The sequence below is a fragment of the Cydia splendana genome, chromosome 27 (assembly GCF_910591565.1).
Source record: "Cydia splendana chromosome 27, ilCydSple1.2, whole genome shotgun sequence".
Lineage (NCBI taxonomy): Eukaryota > Metazoa > Arthropoda > Insecta > Lepidoptera > Tortricidae > Cydia > Cydia splendana.
Window position 1 is genome coordinate 9,634,598 of NC_085986.1, and position 18,454 is coordinate 9,653,051.

Here is an 18,454-nt window from a genome sequence, read left to right on the forward strand (position 1 = left end):
CGGCCGCGACACTGATCGATGGGGGAAGGGGGCCGCCACGACACTGATCGATGGGGGAAGGGGGCCGCCACGACACTGATCGATGGGGGAAGGGGGCCGCCACGACACTGATCGATGGGGGAAGGGGGCCGCTACGACACTGCGGTGAAGGAGTGGTGACACTGAGAGCTCGGCCGTACGACGCTGTCGCTGCGCACTGCGCTACGAGCCCGCATCGACATGTCTGCCGTGCTGCTGCCGTGGCCGCCACGACACTGATCGATGGGGGATGGCAATGTCAATGTATAACGACACTGATCGATGGGGGAAGGGGGTCGCCACGACACTGCGGTGAAGGAGTGGTGACACTGAGAGCTCGGCCGTACGACGCTGTCACTGCGCACTGCGCTCCGAGCCCGCACCGACATCGCTGCCATGCTGCTACCGTGGCCGCGACTGATGGATAATAATTAGATGTAAAGCTCCTGCTAACTACTAATATACAAATTTATCGAATCGACACTTTGTTTCATTTCACGTCTAAAGAGAAAGAAAGTAAAGTGACACTGATATTTTGGCGTTGGCGCTCCGCGGCCGCCATGAGAGGCGATAGGGCTTCGATGCGAAGTATTGCATCGGCGGCGGCGTTTTGAGTTCTAGAAATATGTCGCGGTGATTCTTTGTGTGTATTTCTCTTCGTGAATGCGTAGGTAAGACGTTTGAAATCGGTAAATATGATTAGTAGTAGTAGTAGTAAATTCTTTATTGTACAAAAAGCCATGACGTATTAAAAACTCGGATTAAAAATGACATACAATTAGTAACAAGTACAAAAGAGAACCCATCCCTTTGAGAGATCTCTTCCAGTTAACCCTTGAGCAATTGAGGGAGAATTGGAGAACGAAAAACTCATTGGTACGAGCCGGGGTTCGAACCCGCGACCTCCAGGTTGAAAGTCGCACGCTCTTACCGCTACGCCTTGCTCCACCACCAGCGCTCCCCAATTTTACAGTTGTCGATTATTACATACTATAACTCCGTGCATTCTTATTTGCGTTATTTGACACATGTCGCTCACAACAGCAATACAACGTAAAATGTCTTGTACATCGAAATCACAAAGGAAGACAATTGCGCTGCGATCGTTTACGTTCTACGTCTTTTTTTTTTTAATTTAGGGTTGGCCGGACGCCACCGTTATGAATCGGTAGTCGTCTAAGTAAATAGATATGAATTTTTCTTTTAATAAAAATAAGGAAAAGGTGGATAATTAACCGTAAAGATGGATATATTTATCGTCACCTAACAGACAACAAATTTGACACAGAAATAACATAAATAAACTTTAAAATAGATCCCCAGTTAGTTTCGATTTTGACGATGGGTGCGACCTACTCGGTCGGTGTGCTCGGTATGCATTTACATTGCGGGAAAACCATATAATTCTAGCTTTATTTAAATCTCAAATAAAAATTCAATATACTTACGTCACAATTCGATACCTCAGTCTACGTGCCATCCAATCGTAATCGCTTGCTGTAACATTCGATTTGGGTTAGTTACATCTCTATATACGTCAGTCGTAATGTGTCAAATAAAGCAAATAAGAATGCACGGAGTTTAATACTCTTGATAATGGGTTGGTTATGAGTAATGAGCTTGAGTGTACGAAACTAATTAGTAACAAATTTCCATTATGCAAGTCTAATCATTTAATCAAATTAATCAGTGGCAGCGGCCGAGGCAGACATGGAAACAGTATTGGCGCTTAGTATTAGTAAGTACGAATTATGTTATTTAAATCGTTGTCAGTATCTTGCGGCGTTTGTATCATTTAATATTAGTGTCCGACCGAAGGTTCGGTTTCGGTTTCGGCTAGTTTCGGCCAAAAAATCATGTTTCGGCTGTAGTTTCGGTTTCGGCCAAAAAACGGCCGAACCTTTCGGCCGGGCCGAAACTTACGAAATGGTACTTCGTACTATGAAACTAAACTATGTGACAAAGACCAAAAGTTGGGGAATAAGTAGGACAACAATATTAATATGTACCTACATATACTGATTCATGTATAGGTATAGAAATTAATTGGTTAATTATTATTATTAATTGTATAAAACACAATTCCACTAATGAGGGCGCCACTAGACGGTCGACGCAGTCTTAAGAGGCTGTTAATACCTATATCGCGCACACTGTCTAATTGTATCGGAGTAAATGAGATAGCACTGTCGCATGTTACTGGGCCTGGGCAAATGAATAATAAGAAAACTCATCATCTTCCTCGCGTAATCCCGGAATTTTTGCCACGGCTCATGGGAGCCTGGGGTCAAATTGACAACTAATCCCAAGAATTGGCGTAGGCACTAGCACCCAGAGAGTAAACTAGACCTTATCGGGACTAGTCCGGCTTCCTCACGATGTTTTTCCTTCACCGAAAAGAAAATAGTAAATATCAAATGATATTTCGTATATAACTTTCGAAAAACTTATTGGTACGAGCCGGGGTTTGTACCTGCGACCTTCGGATTAAAAGTCGCACGCTCTTACCGCTAGGCCACCAGCGCTCAAAGAAATATGTATCTCGCTTTTTAATACAATGGACATTGGTTGGAGTCTGTGCTCAACTACTTATCCTACTTACGGCTTTGACTTCGCATGAAAGTTCGCCTCACTGGGGCACTTCGGACGTTTAGGCCCAGGTGAAGATCGGTAGCCGGCCTTGCGATATTGTCAACAAAAAATTCGCGCTCGCTGCGCTCGCGTTTTTGTTTGACCCTGTATCTACATGTTGGCTTGACTGGTGAATGAATAGAGTTAGACCAAGAAAATTCTGCAATCATTTTGATAGCATACGCAGTGAAACTAGTGCAAATGTTATTTATACGTCATAATTTCATAGAAGTTTTGACGTTTAAAATAAAATAATCGTTGCAGAATTATCTTGGTCTAACTCTAGTAATTTTCTTAAAAAACTGCTTAAGTAACATCAATTTCAAGGACATTGGGTGTTGACAGCCCCATAATATGTGTGTAAAAGCGGTTTTATGACATTTTTTCGTTTCGGTTTCGGTTTCGGTTTCGGCCGAAACTAGAGCCAAAGCCGAACATTCGGTTTCGGTTTCGGTTTCGGCAAAAAAACATGTTTCGGTCGGACACTATTTAATATATTATAATTTCAAGGATAGTGGACTACTTCACCATACAAACGTAGACTTCATTTTCATTTGTTTAATAGTCAAATAACCCAAAAATTTCTATAATGTCAATGTTCATAGAAGAAAATGGGGACTACGTTTGTATGGAGAGGCAGTCACGTGACTTCGTCCTTTTTCGTCTTAAAAACAAGAAAACCGTTTGAAAAATTCAAAAATCTAGATGCGTTTTTTCTTGTAAACATCGCCTCTTTTTAACCGACTTTCAGGCCCCTATTTCACCACGGCGACAGGTGCGACAATTCGACAAATGTCACTGTTGCCGACGTCACAGGCATCCATGGGCTACGGTTACCGCTTACCATCAGGCGGGCCGTATTCCTGTTTGCCACCATCATTGTATTAATTAAAAAATCTTTATTATATCGGCAAAAAAACAGGTATTTCTCTAGTGAAGTTTATGAGATGATGATGACAATTTTGCACACGATTTAATAGAACTTTCGGTAATTCTTGACATGAAATGAGTTCTCTGTCGGAATTTCGTGACAATTGTCGTGTTTCTTATGACAATTGTCATTAGCTTCGCAAAATAAGTACTTATTTATTGGTGCTATAATTGAGTTTTTTTTTTAATTAATATGTTGGTGGCAAACAAGCACACCGCCCGTCCAATGGAAAGCGGTTACCGTAGTATATGGAGGCCCGGTCGTCAGTAACAGTGATGTCGACAATTGACGCACCTATCACCGTGGTGGAATAGGGGCCAGATCACAATTCGGTTTTATGTTTTTTTTAATTTTTGTTACTCCATACCTACGTAATTTCTAGACCGATTTTGATTTTTTTTATTGTATGTATTAGGTATACCCATACCAAAGACAATAAGATTGGTCCCGTTTTTGTCAAAACTTAGTTCTGATAATGGGATCCATGAGGAATTGAGGTAACTCCTCAAATCTTAAGCGCATACCAAGAAAGTGGTAGACCACTTTCTTGGCTGACCGTACATACCATATTCTATGAAATAAATTTATGATTATGATTATACATAATGCATATATGTAGTGATTTTATTACCAAAGCATCAGCATTTACATTGAAGAAAGAGTTAAAAGAGACATTTGATGAAGTGGAACTGCTGATGATGATCAGAACGGAACTCTTTAATGACGCATTGAGTCGTGCCCCTTCGGCTGTGTTTTAAGATTCTACACTAGCTGCGGATTTCCTATTTTTCGCACTTGTATCGTAAATAACTATTATACAATGGTGATATAATAGAGAGCCTTCAATCGAGTACCCTGTTTAGCATTTACCTAATGATCAGGTACGAGATTGAAAAGCTTGAATAATGAGATTTTGGATGTAACTATCGTTGTGTTATAAATTTACTAATATTTATATATCAAAAATATTTTTATATGGAAAAAATAATGCCGAGTTAATATTGTCGATTTCGTTGAAAACAAAATTGCCTAAAATGTGACGTCACACCAGGGGGGGAGGGGTTTGTAAAATGTGACCAAGTGTGACAAGGAGGGGGGGAGGGGTAAAAAAACCTAGAAATTCGTGTGACGTAATTAATGGATGTTCCCTTATATCATTATTGTATACAATACTTTTTCTACAAGACATCTAAAATAACACTTTCTACTATAAAACCTAAGTATTTAATTACCCGGGATTTAGGGACCCGGGTATGTCCTTAAACTACGTCCAAGACCACCGGTGGACGGGCAGCAGCGTCCCTCAAATTCGGTGTACTCGACTGCGATCGCCAACCCGCCTGCCAAGCGTGGCGATTATGGCATTCACCCCCCATCATGATGAGCACAATAGAACCACGGCCCCGAGGTTCCGGCGACCCCCGGTGCTCTGGCTATGGTAGCGGTCAGGGCATTAGCGGGGTCAGGGGTGCTAAGAATCTCCGGCAAAGATCCGGCTACCCGCCCCGACGACGACTGGCCCTGGTAACACACAACATACGCACTATGAGGACTGACGAAAAGATCTGCGAGCTGGAAGAGGAACTGAGCAGGTTACACTGGGACATTGTAGGGTTATGCGAAGTCCGTAGAGAGGGGGAGGACACGACAACCCTGAAGTCTGGTAACTTGCTCTACCACCGGGAGGGCGACCAACAGTCCCAAGGTGGTGTCGGGTTTCTCGTTCACAAGTCCCTCGTAAACAACATAATAACCATCGACAGTGTGTCGAGCAGGGTGGTATACCTAATACTCAGAATATCCAAAAGATATTCGCTGAAGGTCATTCAGGTATACGCACCGACCTCGTCACACTCCGATGATGAAGTAGAAGCTATGTATGAGGACGTAAGTAGGGCCATACATACTTCTAAAACCTACTTTACTGTTGTTATGGGGGACTTCAACGCAAAGTTGGGCAAGAGAAGCGGGGATGAGTTGAGAGTGGGGCAATTTGGGTATGGGCAACGGAACCCTAGGGGTCAGAGGCTGGCCGACTTTCTGGAGAGAGAGGAACTCTTCATGATGAACTCTTTCTTCCAGAAGCCGCCTCACAGGAAATGGACCTGGATGAGTCCTGACGGTTCCACGAGAAACGAGATAGACTTCATCATGACCGACAAGAAACGGATATTCAGTGATGTCTCTGTGATCAACAGGGTAAAGACCGGTAGTGATCACCGAATCGTAAGAGGCACACTGAATATCAATATTAAACTTGAAAGGTCCAGCCTGATGAAGTCTACGCTCCGACCTACTCGAGCCTATGTTCAAAACCCCGAAAGCTTTCAACTCGAGCTCTCTAACCGCTTTGCTTGCCTAGAGAACTTGGCTTCAGTGGACGAAATCAACGACGGGCTAGTGGAAACTGTCCACACAGTAGGGTCTAAGTTTTTTAGATCCCGCCGTAAAGATAGACCTCAGAAATTGACCGAGCAAACCTTAAACCTCATGGCTGAACGACGCTCGCTACAGTTGCAGTCTCCCGATGACGCGGAGTCATATAGGCAGCTCAATAGACGTATATCTAAGTCCTTGCGACATGATCTGCGTCTCTTTAATACTAACCGTATTAAAGAGACTATTGAGCGAAACCAAGGCTCCAAAGTGTTCGCAAAGGACAAGTCTATTGGGCAAAGCCAGCTGACAAAGCTGAAACGGGAAGATGGCAGCATAGCGTCGAGCAAAGCGGAGGTTTTAGGTGAGATTGAGAGGTTCTATGGACAGTTATACACTTCGATCGCAAAGCCCGTTGACAGCTTGGTAGGAGATCCAAGAGCCAAGCTGTCCCGACATTATACCGAAGATATCCCGGACATCAGTCTGTACGAGATTAGGATGGCCCTGAAGCAGCTTAAGAACAACAAGGCGCCGGGCAAAGACGGAATCACTTCAGAGCTTCTGAGAGCGGGTGGAACACCGGTACTTAAAGTCCTCCAGAAGCTCTTTAATTCCGTCTTGTCCGAGGGCATAACGCCTGAAACATGGAATAGAGGCGAGGTGGTGCTGTTCTTCAAAAAAGGTGATAACAACCTATTGAAGAACTACAGACCCATCACGCTTCTGAGCCATGTCTATAAGCTGTTTTCAAGGGTCATCACGAACCGTCTCGAACACAGACTTGATGACTTCCAGCCTCCCGAACAAGCCGGTTTCCGAAAAGGCTATAGTACCATAGACCACATCCATACGCTGCGGCAAGTTATACAGAAGACCGAAGAGTATAACTTGCCATTATGCTTAGCGTTTGTGGACTATGAGAAAGCCTTCGATTCGGTGGAAACATGGGCGGTGCTTGAGTCTCTTCAGCGATGCCATATTGACTATCGGTACATCGAAGTGTTGAAGTGTTTGTATAGTAACGCCACCATGTCGGTCCGAGTACAGGAGCAGAGCACGAGGGCGATTCCATTGCGAAGAGGCGTAAGGCAGGGAGACGTTATCTCTCCGAAACTGTTTACTGCCGTAATGGAAGACGCCTTCAAGCTCCTGGAATGGGAAGGACTTGGCATCAACATCAACGGCGAATACATCACTCACCTTCGGTTTGCCGACGATATCGTAGTCATGGCAAAGTCGATGGAGGAACTCAGCATGATGCTCGATGACCTCAACCGAGTTTCACAACGGGTGGGCTTGAAAATGAACATGGACAAGACGAAACTTATGTCAAATGCCAATGTTGTGCCCATCCCAGTCTCTGTTGGGAACTCGGTACTCGAAGTTGTTGACTCGTACATCTACCTAGGACAAGTAGTCCAATTAGGTAGGTCCAACTTCGAGAAAGAGGTCAACCGCCGAATCCAACTCGGTTGGGCAGCGTTCGGGAAACTACGTAATGTCTTTTCGTCCGACATACCTCAGTGCCTCAAGACGAAAGTCTTTAATCAATGTGTGTTACCAGTGATGACTTACGGCTCCGAAACGTGGTCTTTCACTATCGGCCTCATCTCAAAACTTAAAGTCGCTCAACGAGCTATGGAGAGGGCTATGCTCGGAGTTTCTCTACGTGATCGAATCAGAAATGAGGAGATCCGTAGACGAACTAAAGTCACCGACATAGCCCACCGGATTAGCAAGCTGAAGTGGCAATGGGCAGGCCACATTGCACGCAGAGAAGATGGCCGATGGGGTCGAAAAGTGCTCGAGTGGAGACCACGGACTAGCAAGCGCAGCGTAGGACGTCCACCCACAAGATGGACAGACGATCTTGTTAAGGTCGCCGGAAGACGCTGGATGCGGGTCGCTTCCAACCGGCACGTATGGAGGTCCAAGGGGGAGGCCTATGTTCAGCAGTGGACGTCTTATGGCTGAGATGATGATGATGATGATTTAATTAGAGGAAATTAGGTATCTCAGTACTCAGTAGTACAAAAGACATCAACGCGTGCATATTACTCATGAAATATTAGCGCGTTGGTGTCTTTTCCACTGGACCTGCGGGCTGAGCACGGTTCCATTTTTATCGACTATCACTATGCGCGGCCCTTTCGCACTTACATACTTGTTAGAACGTGACAGGCATGATGACAAGGGATAAAAACGCAACCGTACTAAGCCGCCTGGAGGCACGTAGTTGGTCAAATTCATTATAGTTGACTACAGCATTTCAATTTCAATTAATTTATTTATAAAATAATAATTTTACACGTCACATCATAAAAATATATCACAATTATTAATAGTAAATCACACACATAATTACCTACATACGTAGGTTCCATAAGTCTTGCAATGGAAGGAAACTAACAAGTTTTGACATGTATGACTGAGCGTATGGTTATCTGCCACTAATAACAAGTTCTTACATGATGTGTTTGTTGAGACTGCCAGCAGTGATATTCGGTAAATAGATCGTAACATTAGTGAAAATGGCTAGTCTCGGCAACCGCGAGTACAGAGTGATTTTCTATTACAATTTCAAACGTGGATTATCTTACCAAGAGTGCCACGAGGAAATGTTCGGTGCCTTTGGTAAAGAGTGCCCTTCCCTTTCTACCGTATTCAGGTGGTACAAGGAATTCCAAAGAGGCAAATATAATTTAGACGTCGTCGTCTAAATTATATTTGCTACGAAAGACCGGGCCGACCCATTACAATCAGGACCCAAGAAAACATAGACGCTGTTAGAAAACTGATAACTATTAATAGGCGAATTACGTGCAGACAGATTGAGGAGATTCTCAACATCAGTGCATCAACACTTAATTCAATTTTACACGAAGATCTAAAAAGTTATGTTCTCTCTGGGTCCCTCACAGTCTCAACGACAGTCAGCGCAAGGCGCGCGTAGAGTGGTGCAAGAAAATGCTGAAAAAGTACCACTCGATCGGGCCGATCTAAGGATGTTAACTCAATCGTGACTGGAGATGAAACTTGGCTCTACTATTTTGACGTTCCAAGTAAATCAAAATCGAAAATCTGGGTGTTCGAGGACGAGCCAACTCCAACACAGGTCAAACAACAAAGGTCAGTTAAAAAAAGAATGATCGCAGTTTTCTTCGGAGTAAAAGGCATTGTAGCTAGAGTTGTACTAGACAAGGAGAAGACTGTCAATGCTACCTGGTACACTGAGGTTTGCTTGCCTCAAGTCCTCTGCGAGCTGAAGAAACTGCGGCCAAACTCTCAACTGGGCAGTTGGCACTTTCACCATGATAATGCTCCTGCTCATCGAGCGATCAAACTCAGTTTTTGGAGCAATCGGGGCTTACTGTGCTGGACCACCCGTCTTATAGCCCCGAACTTGCACCGTGCGATTTTGGTCTCTTCCCGCTGATCAAGAGCCAGTTAAAAGGACGACGGTTTGCGACTGATGACGAACTATTGAGTGCATGGGATGAAGCCTGCGCCAGTGTCACAGAGGAGCGGTGGAAGATCCTGTTTGATACATGGTTTGAACGCATGCATAAGTGTATAAACAGTGATGGTTATTATTTTGAAAAAGCTTAATAAGAAGTTACACTTTTGCAAGACTTATGGAACAACCTACGTATAAAACAATAATTTTGTGGTACCTATACATATATCACATGCTTATTTTTGTGGAGTATGATTTTTTTAATAACTAGGTAGGTACATACTTTTTACTTAAGAAATCACGCAACGAATAATACGTGATAATACGCAGCAGAGACTAAGTAAGATTTCAGTTTTGATACTGTCCAGGACCGGTCCTACCGCGTAAGGCGACAGAGGGGAAAGAAGGCCGCGGGGGACGGCCCCGCGCCAGAGCCTAGACAACGACCAAGACGAGCGCGCGCGCGCATCCCTAAAAATTAAAATAGAAATAGCTTAGCATGTAACTTTCCAAGAAATAAATGTTAATATCAAGAATCTGCAGTTTTCATCATCAACAGATACGAACAAGTTATTGTTTCTAGCAGTCATTATTGTTGACTATAGTGGAGTTGGGAGCCCATACATGAAAAGTACGCAATTACAGTTTTGTATATGAATTCAACCATTATAGTCGACGCTGTCGACGAGTAGAAAAATTCTATATAACTTTTGCTTGCATTTCAGTGAGTCTGTTAAGTTTAGCGGTAGCGAGCCCACGTGCACCGTGCGGCTGCAAACCGGTCTTCGAATATTGCGCCAACGACCACGCCACGTACCACAGCATCTGCGAGTACAAGTGCAAGCATCCCTCCACCCCGTTCCAGGACTGGTTTATTCTGTACTACGGGCCTTGCGTTGGGACGTCGGAGATTACCACTACAGATGGTTAGTGAAAAAATACTCTCTCTCTTCCTTCCTTGCCGCATCCGGCAAGGCGACTCCATCAACAATTCTTATCCGGATTATGAAATGCCCTACTGTGGCTCGCAAAACCAAACTTTGTCTTGAAGATGCGGTCACACGCTGCGCAATGGAGTTGTCTACTCGAGTTGCGGGTGTATGTGTAGGAGGGCTTAGGTCGCGTCTTGCGGATATGACGCTTAGCATCTAGGTCTTCCAGACGCTGCTGCTCAAATTGATAGTGAAAAAAATAACAAAAATTCTATAAAGGCGTATACTTTCAAAGATGACGTCTGATCTCCGTGGTCCCCGAAGCTAAAATTTTAAGACACGCAAAGCAAACAGGGATCGTAGAGATTATTGATGTCTAATTTGATTACTTGTACTATTGTATTTAATTACTTGCACTGTTGTATTTAATTACTTGCACTATTTGTGATTTTTCCGCAAGGTGTCCAAGACTTTTTGTGTAGAATTTAATTGGCTTTAATGTTGCATTACGTCATATTGTAATAGAGAACTTAGATTCCGAGTAAAATGCAATTTTCTCCAAGATGGTACACATTTTCCAAGGTGGCGGTTCTTCGAGGTCCCCAAGAGACCTTTAATTAACATACATACCAAATTAAAGGACTCTTCTAGAGATTTCGAGGTTAGTCCTTAGATTGTGCTAATTTGACTTTGATCCTTATTTTTTCACTGATAGATATGGTGCACTCTTTTCGAGCGATGGTGCCATAACCTTCAGCCTACTTTCGAGTAGATGGCGTTAATTTTTAATTTAACAAATTAACACATAATCAGTGAAAGTATAAGGATCAAAGTCAAATGGCGTTCTATCTCTATACACTCTATTCTCTTTGCTTAAACTATATTACTTCGTTAAAGACGTGGTCTCGAGGGCACTAATAGACCAGTTCGATCGGTGGTGCAGAAATCATAATTCTCGCTCGGAATTAAATATATGGACGGGCTTTTCTTTACTTTTGAAATCTTTGTGCAGATAACGGTGATTTGTAGACATTTAGTTCTGCCCAATGTTCTCAATTAAGCACACTTATATTTTAGTGGTTCCTGCCCTAGACATTTTTTGTTAAAATAAACATAACAGTAAATTAATAGGACAGCATAGTTTTTGAGTCGATATATTTTGTTCTTTTTTTATCACATTGGGCACAACTGCGTACTTAAATCGTCAAACGGTTTTTGGCATTTATTGAGAACATTGGGCACAATCTTAATGAACATAAGTTATAAGTAATTGACCAGCCAATGTGAAATAAAATAAGATTTTTTTTATTATACAGACGAATCACAGAGAATCGCTATTTGCGGTAAAAACGGTACGTTCTAATTTAATAAATTTATGTAAGTATATTGTTCGCGTACATTTTTAGGGCATAAACTTTTGACCGAATTTGTTAATTCAGTATAGGGCTAGACCCGACTAAACGTCGGTATTGTTACATAAGTCATATTGTGTCAGGATACGAGCGGGAGCCGCAGACCGGCGGCTGCTACAAGTTCCACCGGGTCGCGAAGCCCTGGGACGCCGCGCGGGCCACGTGTCGCCACGAGGGGGCAGACCTGGCGGTCATCAACAGCGACACCGAATCTCAAGCACTCCATCGAATTTACAAGAACAACCAGAAGGATACGATCGTTGGTGCTTATGATACCGAAGTCGCTATGATTGGCTTTAAAAAGAGTGGAAACGATTGGGTGACTATACACGGTAAGAAAAATGTGTAGTACCTAAACCTTGGTGGCTCATATGGCAGAGCGCTGGAGTTTCGATCCAGAGGCCGTGAGTTCAGGTCTCACCTAAGACAGTAATTTTTTCCACTTTTAAATTTATTCTAAGCTTAAGTACCTAAAGTTTTTAATGTAATCGTCGTGTAATGTAGCGTGAACTGTGTCAGGATGGAGGATCGTAAAGTAAGTACTCAGCAAATTTCAACGACATATTTTTAAATTAATTTTTAACAAGCAGAAACGTCTGCGACCGACATACAGACAGTTGGCAGGGCGCTGGAGTATCGATCCAGAGGCCGTGAGTTCAAGTCTCGCCCAAGGCAGTAATTTTTCCACTTTTAAAGACATTTTTAACCCTTTATATTGCACAGGAGGCCGATTTTTGAAGATCGATCGCTCGATTTCGTGTATTTCATTCAATAATATCTCCTCTACTAGGCATTTAAATTCTACTACTAGAATTTAAAACGAGTGGTCAATACCACTCGACTCCCAATTTCTATCGGTCGTATTTCAAAAATTAGCTTTCGCCCTTTTGCACCGATTTCTGAGGGACGAAATCGAGCGCTCAAAATTCAAAAATCGGCCCCCAGGTCTCAAAAAAGACCACACAATAACATCATCTAAAAAATAAAAAAACCAAACAAATGTAGAAAAGCACACCTTTTTTAAAAGATGATCCACTCCACATCCACTGAATGTCGCACGTTTCATTAACAGGTGACTCGCTGGCCGCAGCAGGATTCGACGGATGGACCGCATGGGAGCCTAACAACTTAGGCGGAATCGAAGACTGTGGCTCCATCTTGCGGTGGAGCGGCCGACTCAACGACTGCCCATGCTTTAAACCTTATCCGTTCATTTGCGAGATTCCTTAGTAACTCCGAGCAACACTGGCTTCCGAGGGAATGCAATCTCGATCTCGCAATTTCGAGATCTCGCGAGATCTCGCACGAATTTATGAGATTAAATCTCGTTGACAGGAAATCTCGATTTATGCAATCTTGGTTGAGATCTCGATTAATATTTTCGAGATCTCGAACGACATTGTAAGTTTGATCCGTGTGAATTACTTTGTTTAGAGTAATCTTTTTGACCTTAGATTCATGTTGTTCCTTAGAGCATTTAATAACTGGAGTCGCCTTTTGAGAGCTTACCCCTCTGCCGAAAACCTTGCACAATTGTGCAAACTTTTGTATGGACTGGGCTATAACCGCGAAAATCGAAGTTCGCAAATTGCGGGCATTTTTAGGGTTCCGTACCCAAAGGGTAAAACGGGACCCTATTACTAAGACTTCGCTGTCCGTCCGTCCGTCCGTCTGTCACCAGGCTGTATCTCACGAACCGTGATAGCTAGACAGTTGAAATTTTCACAGATGATGTATTTCTGTTGCCGCTATAACAACAAATACTAAAAACAGAATAAAATAAAGATTTAAATGGGGCTCCCATACAACAAACGTGATTTTTGACCAAAGTTAAGCAACGTCGGGAGTGGTCAGTACTTGGATGGGTGACCGTTTTTTTTTTTGCTTTTTTTTTTTCGTTTCTTTTTTATTATTTATTTTGATTTATTTACATCGATACAGCTTGAATAAAGAATAACGTTCGTAAGCGACATCAGTAGGAAAGTAGTCGATTCAGCAACTATAGGCCTTTTGGATTAGAAAGGAAACGTTCCGAATAAACGGCCGTTTTTTAGGGTTCCGTACCCAAAGGTTAAAACGGGACCCTATTACTAAGACTTCGCTGTCCGTCCGTCCGTCCGTCCGTCCGTCCGTCCGTCCGTCCGTCTGTCTGTTACCAGGCTGTATCTCACGAACCGTGATAGCAGAACAGTTGACATTTTCACAGATGATGTATTTCTGTTGCCGCTATAACAACAAATACTAAAAACAGAATAAAATAAAGATTTAAGTGGGGCTCCCAAACAAGGGGCCGGTATATGAGGTTTTCGATTTAGATCTCACTTTGTAACCATAATTCGTTCAATAAATGTTTAATAATTGCATTAAATTACACGTAAATTTGTTCACGAAGAAACCGAGTACCGACTCTTCATGCCATTATATTTTTAATTTGCTGTTATTCTCTACAATTACAGTCGAATTTAAGTATTATTTTCCTTCAAAACTCGCTTAAAATGAAAAAAGTTTAAAGACTCATCTTTAGTTATGTATACCTATGTATCAAATGTTTTATAAATTACCTATAAAAAGCAATGTTTTATTTCGATTAGATCTACATTTTGTGCATATTGCATATCTGAAGTATTTTCGTACTAAACTTGAAACTTTCGTTGAAACTAAATAAAATAATTATTCCAAATGTACAGTCACCTGCAATTTATGTTACACAACGAAGGCCGCAAAAATATCTGACACGATCTTATTTGTAGAACCATAAGACCATGTCACATATTTTTGCGGCCTTCGAAGAGTAGGTACCGTCATTACCACCAACTTTGCCCGCTTTTTTTTTAAAACGAATTTCTCAAAAAACTTCACATCATATGACTTTTTTTGCTCAGCACGTCCATTGTGATCAAACGCATCAGTTTATATGAAAAAAAAAATTATCTTGTTTTTACCAATTTTTTTGCGTTTTAGAGGGCGGGCAAAGATATCCGGGGTTTTTGCCAACATTGCCCACGTCAATTTGGTATTCAAATACAGCTCGTATGATGATGATGTCTGATGTCTAAGGATCACTTAAAGGTTTTGGGCAATCCTACCATTCCCTGTTAATAACTTAGCACATAAGTGTAAAAACTTTTAAATAAATTTGCTGGGCAATGTTGCCTACCCGTTTTTGCCCATTTCCAAATAAGGCTCGCCTAAGCATTTTACAAAGGCTAGGGTTGTCACTTTTGAGAAAATCTGTTACAATAGTTTAATAATATGATTTTTGTTGTGTTTTTCATTCGTTAACGGGATAAAACATCTAAATAAAGGATAATAAGACAAATAAACACAGTATATATTTATAAACTTATTTTAGTGTACAAACATAACCTTCTTTTACTTGCGAAGTTGGGTAAATTAGATGAAAGTGACAACCCTAATCCGTTTTTGGTGGTGGGCAATGTTGGTATGGATGCCAAATTACCGGATTACTTTGCCCACCGCTAAAACTTTTGTGTATTTAGGCCTTTTTAGTTTAAATCTCAATAGACATAATGTATGCTTCATGTGTTATAACTCAAACCCGGAAATATTTGTCAAAGGGTTCTCAATTTTTTCTACTTGCATTCATTATTTATAAATTTTTTGCCCGCCGAAATATACCCTATATTAGGCAACTCGCTCAAACTCAAAATTCCCAAGTCAAGTTATGCACAAGTTTGGTATGTAGTTTTGTCAGAAATATAACCTATTTTCTACTAAAAATAGCAGGGTGGCCATAACTATTATATTTTTTTCTACATTAACGAATTTGTTTAAAATTGTCGTTTTGGGCAAAGTTTCCCTGGAGGCAAAGTTGGCGCTAATGGCGTAACATATTATTGCAGGTTAGTTTACTAACAATCAAGTTATGCAGATACCGATTTCGTGAACGTATAAGTAGTTTAGTACCGCTATTGTTTAGCGATACCGATTTAAGGAAAGCAAGATTAAATGCATTGTTTCTCTTTCATCTTTCAATGGAACGCTTTTACCCTCAAAGGAGGCTAGTGGTCAATACTAAACTAAAAGTCCAATCTTAAAAAAACGTGATGGGTCACTGACCTGTCCCAGTAAAGTGAGGTAGTGTGCGTGTATTGCGCTTGTGTGTGAAATGGGGTAAATTGACAGAATCTGAAATTTTACCCACCGCTACCGTCGCCTTAAGCAACGTCGGGCGGGGTCAGTACTAGGATGGGTAACCGTTTTTATAGATAATGGTACGGAACCCTTCGTTTGCAAGTCCGACTCGCACTTGGCCGGTTTTTCTCTGTCACTCTAATTACGCCTTCATTGGAGTAAAAGAGAAAGATCCCCGCAATTTGCGAATTTCGGTTTTCGCGGTAGCCCCTCTGACATGGCTGTACGTTACGTAGAAATCATGTAGAAATAGAAATTCATTTGACGTCCCCTCACCCGCAAAAATCGGCAAGACTGTTTTGTACAGAAAATGACAGCCATGACTTCTCCAGTTACTAAATACTCTGTGTTGTTCAGGCATTGCTTTTGTGTGCGGCCGGCTTTACCTGACGATAAACTCATTGTGGAGCTCTCTGTGCGGAAGAATCGGGCAAACTTAGCGTACCCACAATTATTTATATGATTTTTGCTCGCCTACCTTACATTTTTTGTAAGTTGTTCAGTGCTTGTCAAAAATATCAACAGAGCATTTTAGTGCCTCTGCATGCAATATACAAATAATTATTACCACTTTTTCTTACTTACACGCAAATTAGAGTTAAAAATTTCTTGTTTTTTAATAGAAGTTGATTTTATATGAAATGTTGATTTAATTTGTTGTTTCTGTTTCCAAAATATTAACATGATGTACCCTAAATAAGTATACGGAACTGTTAGAGATTTTTGATCAAAATAACACATTTATAATTACTTTGTGAAATCTCGATCTCGTCGAGATTAATCTCGATCTCGAAAGTCTGACCGCCGAGATCTCGAAACACCCAATGTCGATTCCGATTTTTCGTGCGAGATCTCGAATCGTCAATCTTGGTGCGAGATTGCATTCCCTACAGTTCCGAGACGTCGGGAGGGTGGAGCCCAGTGGCGGATTTGCAGTCTTTACCGCCCTAGGCCCCAGCCGCCCCTTTCTCAACACCCATCATATTGACTGCATTTTGAGTTATTTCTTGTTATCATCAGGGAATTTTTTGTCACAATTTGCCGCCCCTAAAAACTTGCCGCCCTAGGCCCTGGCCTACTTGGCCTTAGGGCAAATCCGCCACTTTAGGTGCCCAAGCGATTTACCGTACAAATCGTTCTCACATTTTTTGCGGGGGGAAACGTGCAAACAGTCGCACTTCTCGCTCACTACAGTCACTACTTAACAAAATCCAATCTGTAATGACGATCAAATAAAATGAATTAAAAAGAAAACTTGTTATCATTTATTACAATAATACTTTTCGTAACTTCTAATAAAAAAATAGTAGTTACGAAAAGTAGTAGTAGTTAATCGAAAAGCAACGCATTTTTTTTAAATTATCGATATCGATAAAAATGTCTAGCAGTATGTTCAACACATCCCTTTTTGTTGCTCATGTTGGCAGCAGTGCCGTCCACAGCTGAGGGGCTACCGCGAAAACCGAAATTCGCAAATTGCGGGGATCTTACTCTTTTACTCCAATGAAGGCGTAATTAGAGTGACAGAGAAAAATGCCCGCAATTGACGATTTTCGGTATTGGCGGTAGCCCTACTGTTGTCATCAAGCTGTCATAATTTCTGTCCTGTTGGTACAGGATTCTAGCGCACGTTTCATACTACTCAGAATATCAAGTCAGTTATGTATAGAAAATGACACACGTCAAAGACAAATCTTGCACACCTCGATCTCTTTTTGTGTACGGATGAGTCACAACACGCACCGCGCTAGTTGTGGGCATGTGCTTCGGCAGAGGGAACATAGTGCGAATGCCGACTCCCTTCCCGGTGTTGCTCGAAGCTTAGTAATATTGTTTTTTGTTTGCAAACCTGCTACCTACTCTTTGTTTTAAGGAAATAGCAAATTAACAATATGTGATGTTTTATTTATTACTCTATGGTTGAGGTGAGTCAGTATATGTATACACAGACAAATTGAGTCAAATTGAATAGAGAATATTAGGGAGTTACTGTCATAGTAAATTTTGTAGTCACAGTAAATTACTGCCATCTATCGACACACCATTAAAACTAAAAATAAAATGTATAAAAACATTTAAACCTCCGCCTCCGATACCTACCTCGCCCAAAGCAGTGGCGTTGCCATTCAGCGCGGCAACGCCGCCAGCCTGTTGGGCACCCTACCGGACGGGACGGCACAGATATGGGGCCAATTTTCTATTTGTAGGCTTTTACTTTTTAGGTAGTTTTAGTTTAATTTGTTTAGTTCATAGTTGAATTTATTTTTAGGTTTCATTACAAAAAAAAATGATACTTACATGACATGCTGTGTTGTGTACCTATGTAATTAAATAAAAACACGTTGCGCAATATAATACCGACCTGTTATTTTCCTTTATTCGATTATATTACGTAAACAGGCTGACTGCCGTTAGGGCCGATACAGACGGACTGCAATTAGTACGGGAACTGCACGCCAACTGCAACGTCGGCGTGCAGTTCCCATACAAGTTGCAGTCGGGTTGCGGTCCATCTGTACCAGCCCTTAGTTGCAGCAAA

General features: G+C 41.8%; 1 protein-coding gene and 1 long non-coding RNA gene across 2 annotated transcripts in view; one reads left to right on the forward strand and one right to left on the reverse strand.

Annotated features, from left to right (window-relative positions):
• LOC134803834 (uncharacterized) overlaps nucleotides 1-2,243 on the reverse strand; it is a 103,878-nt gene extending 101,635 nt beyond the window's left edge. Inside the window, exon 1 of the long non-coding RNA XR_010146033.1 lies at nucleotides 2,122-2,243. This is a non-coding gene — a long non-coding RNA (uncharacterized LOC134803834). The remainder of the gene's footprint in view (nucleotides 1-2,121) is intronic.
• Nucleotides 1,705-17,950, forward strand: LOC134803773 (hemolymph lipopolysaccharide-binding protein-like). The gene is made up of 5 exons (XM_063776609.1): nucleotides 1,705-1,756; nucleotides 10,142-10,342; nucleotides 11,665-11,700; nucleotides 11,844-12,092; nucleotides 12,833-17,950. Exons 1-5 carry the CDS (start codon nucleotides 1,729-1,731, stop codon nucleotides 12,988-12,990), a joined length of 672 nt encoding a protein of 223 aa, XP_063632679.1. The 5' UTR covers nucleotides 1,705-1,728; the 3' UTR covers nucleotides 12,991-17,950.
• The last annotated feature ends 504 nt before the right edge of the window (nucleotides 17,951-18,454 follow it).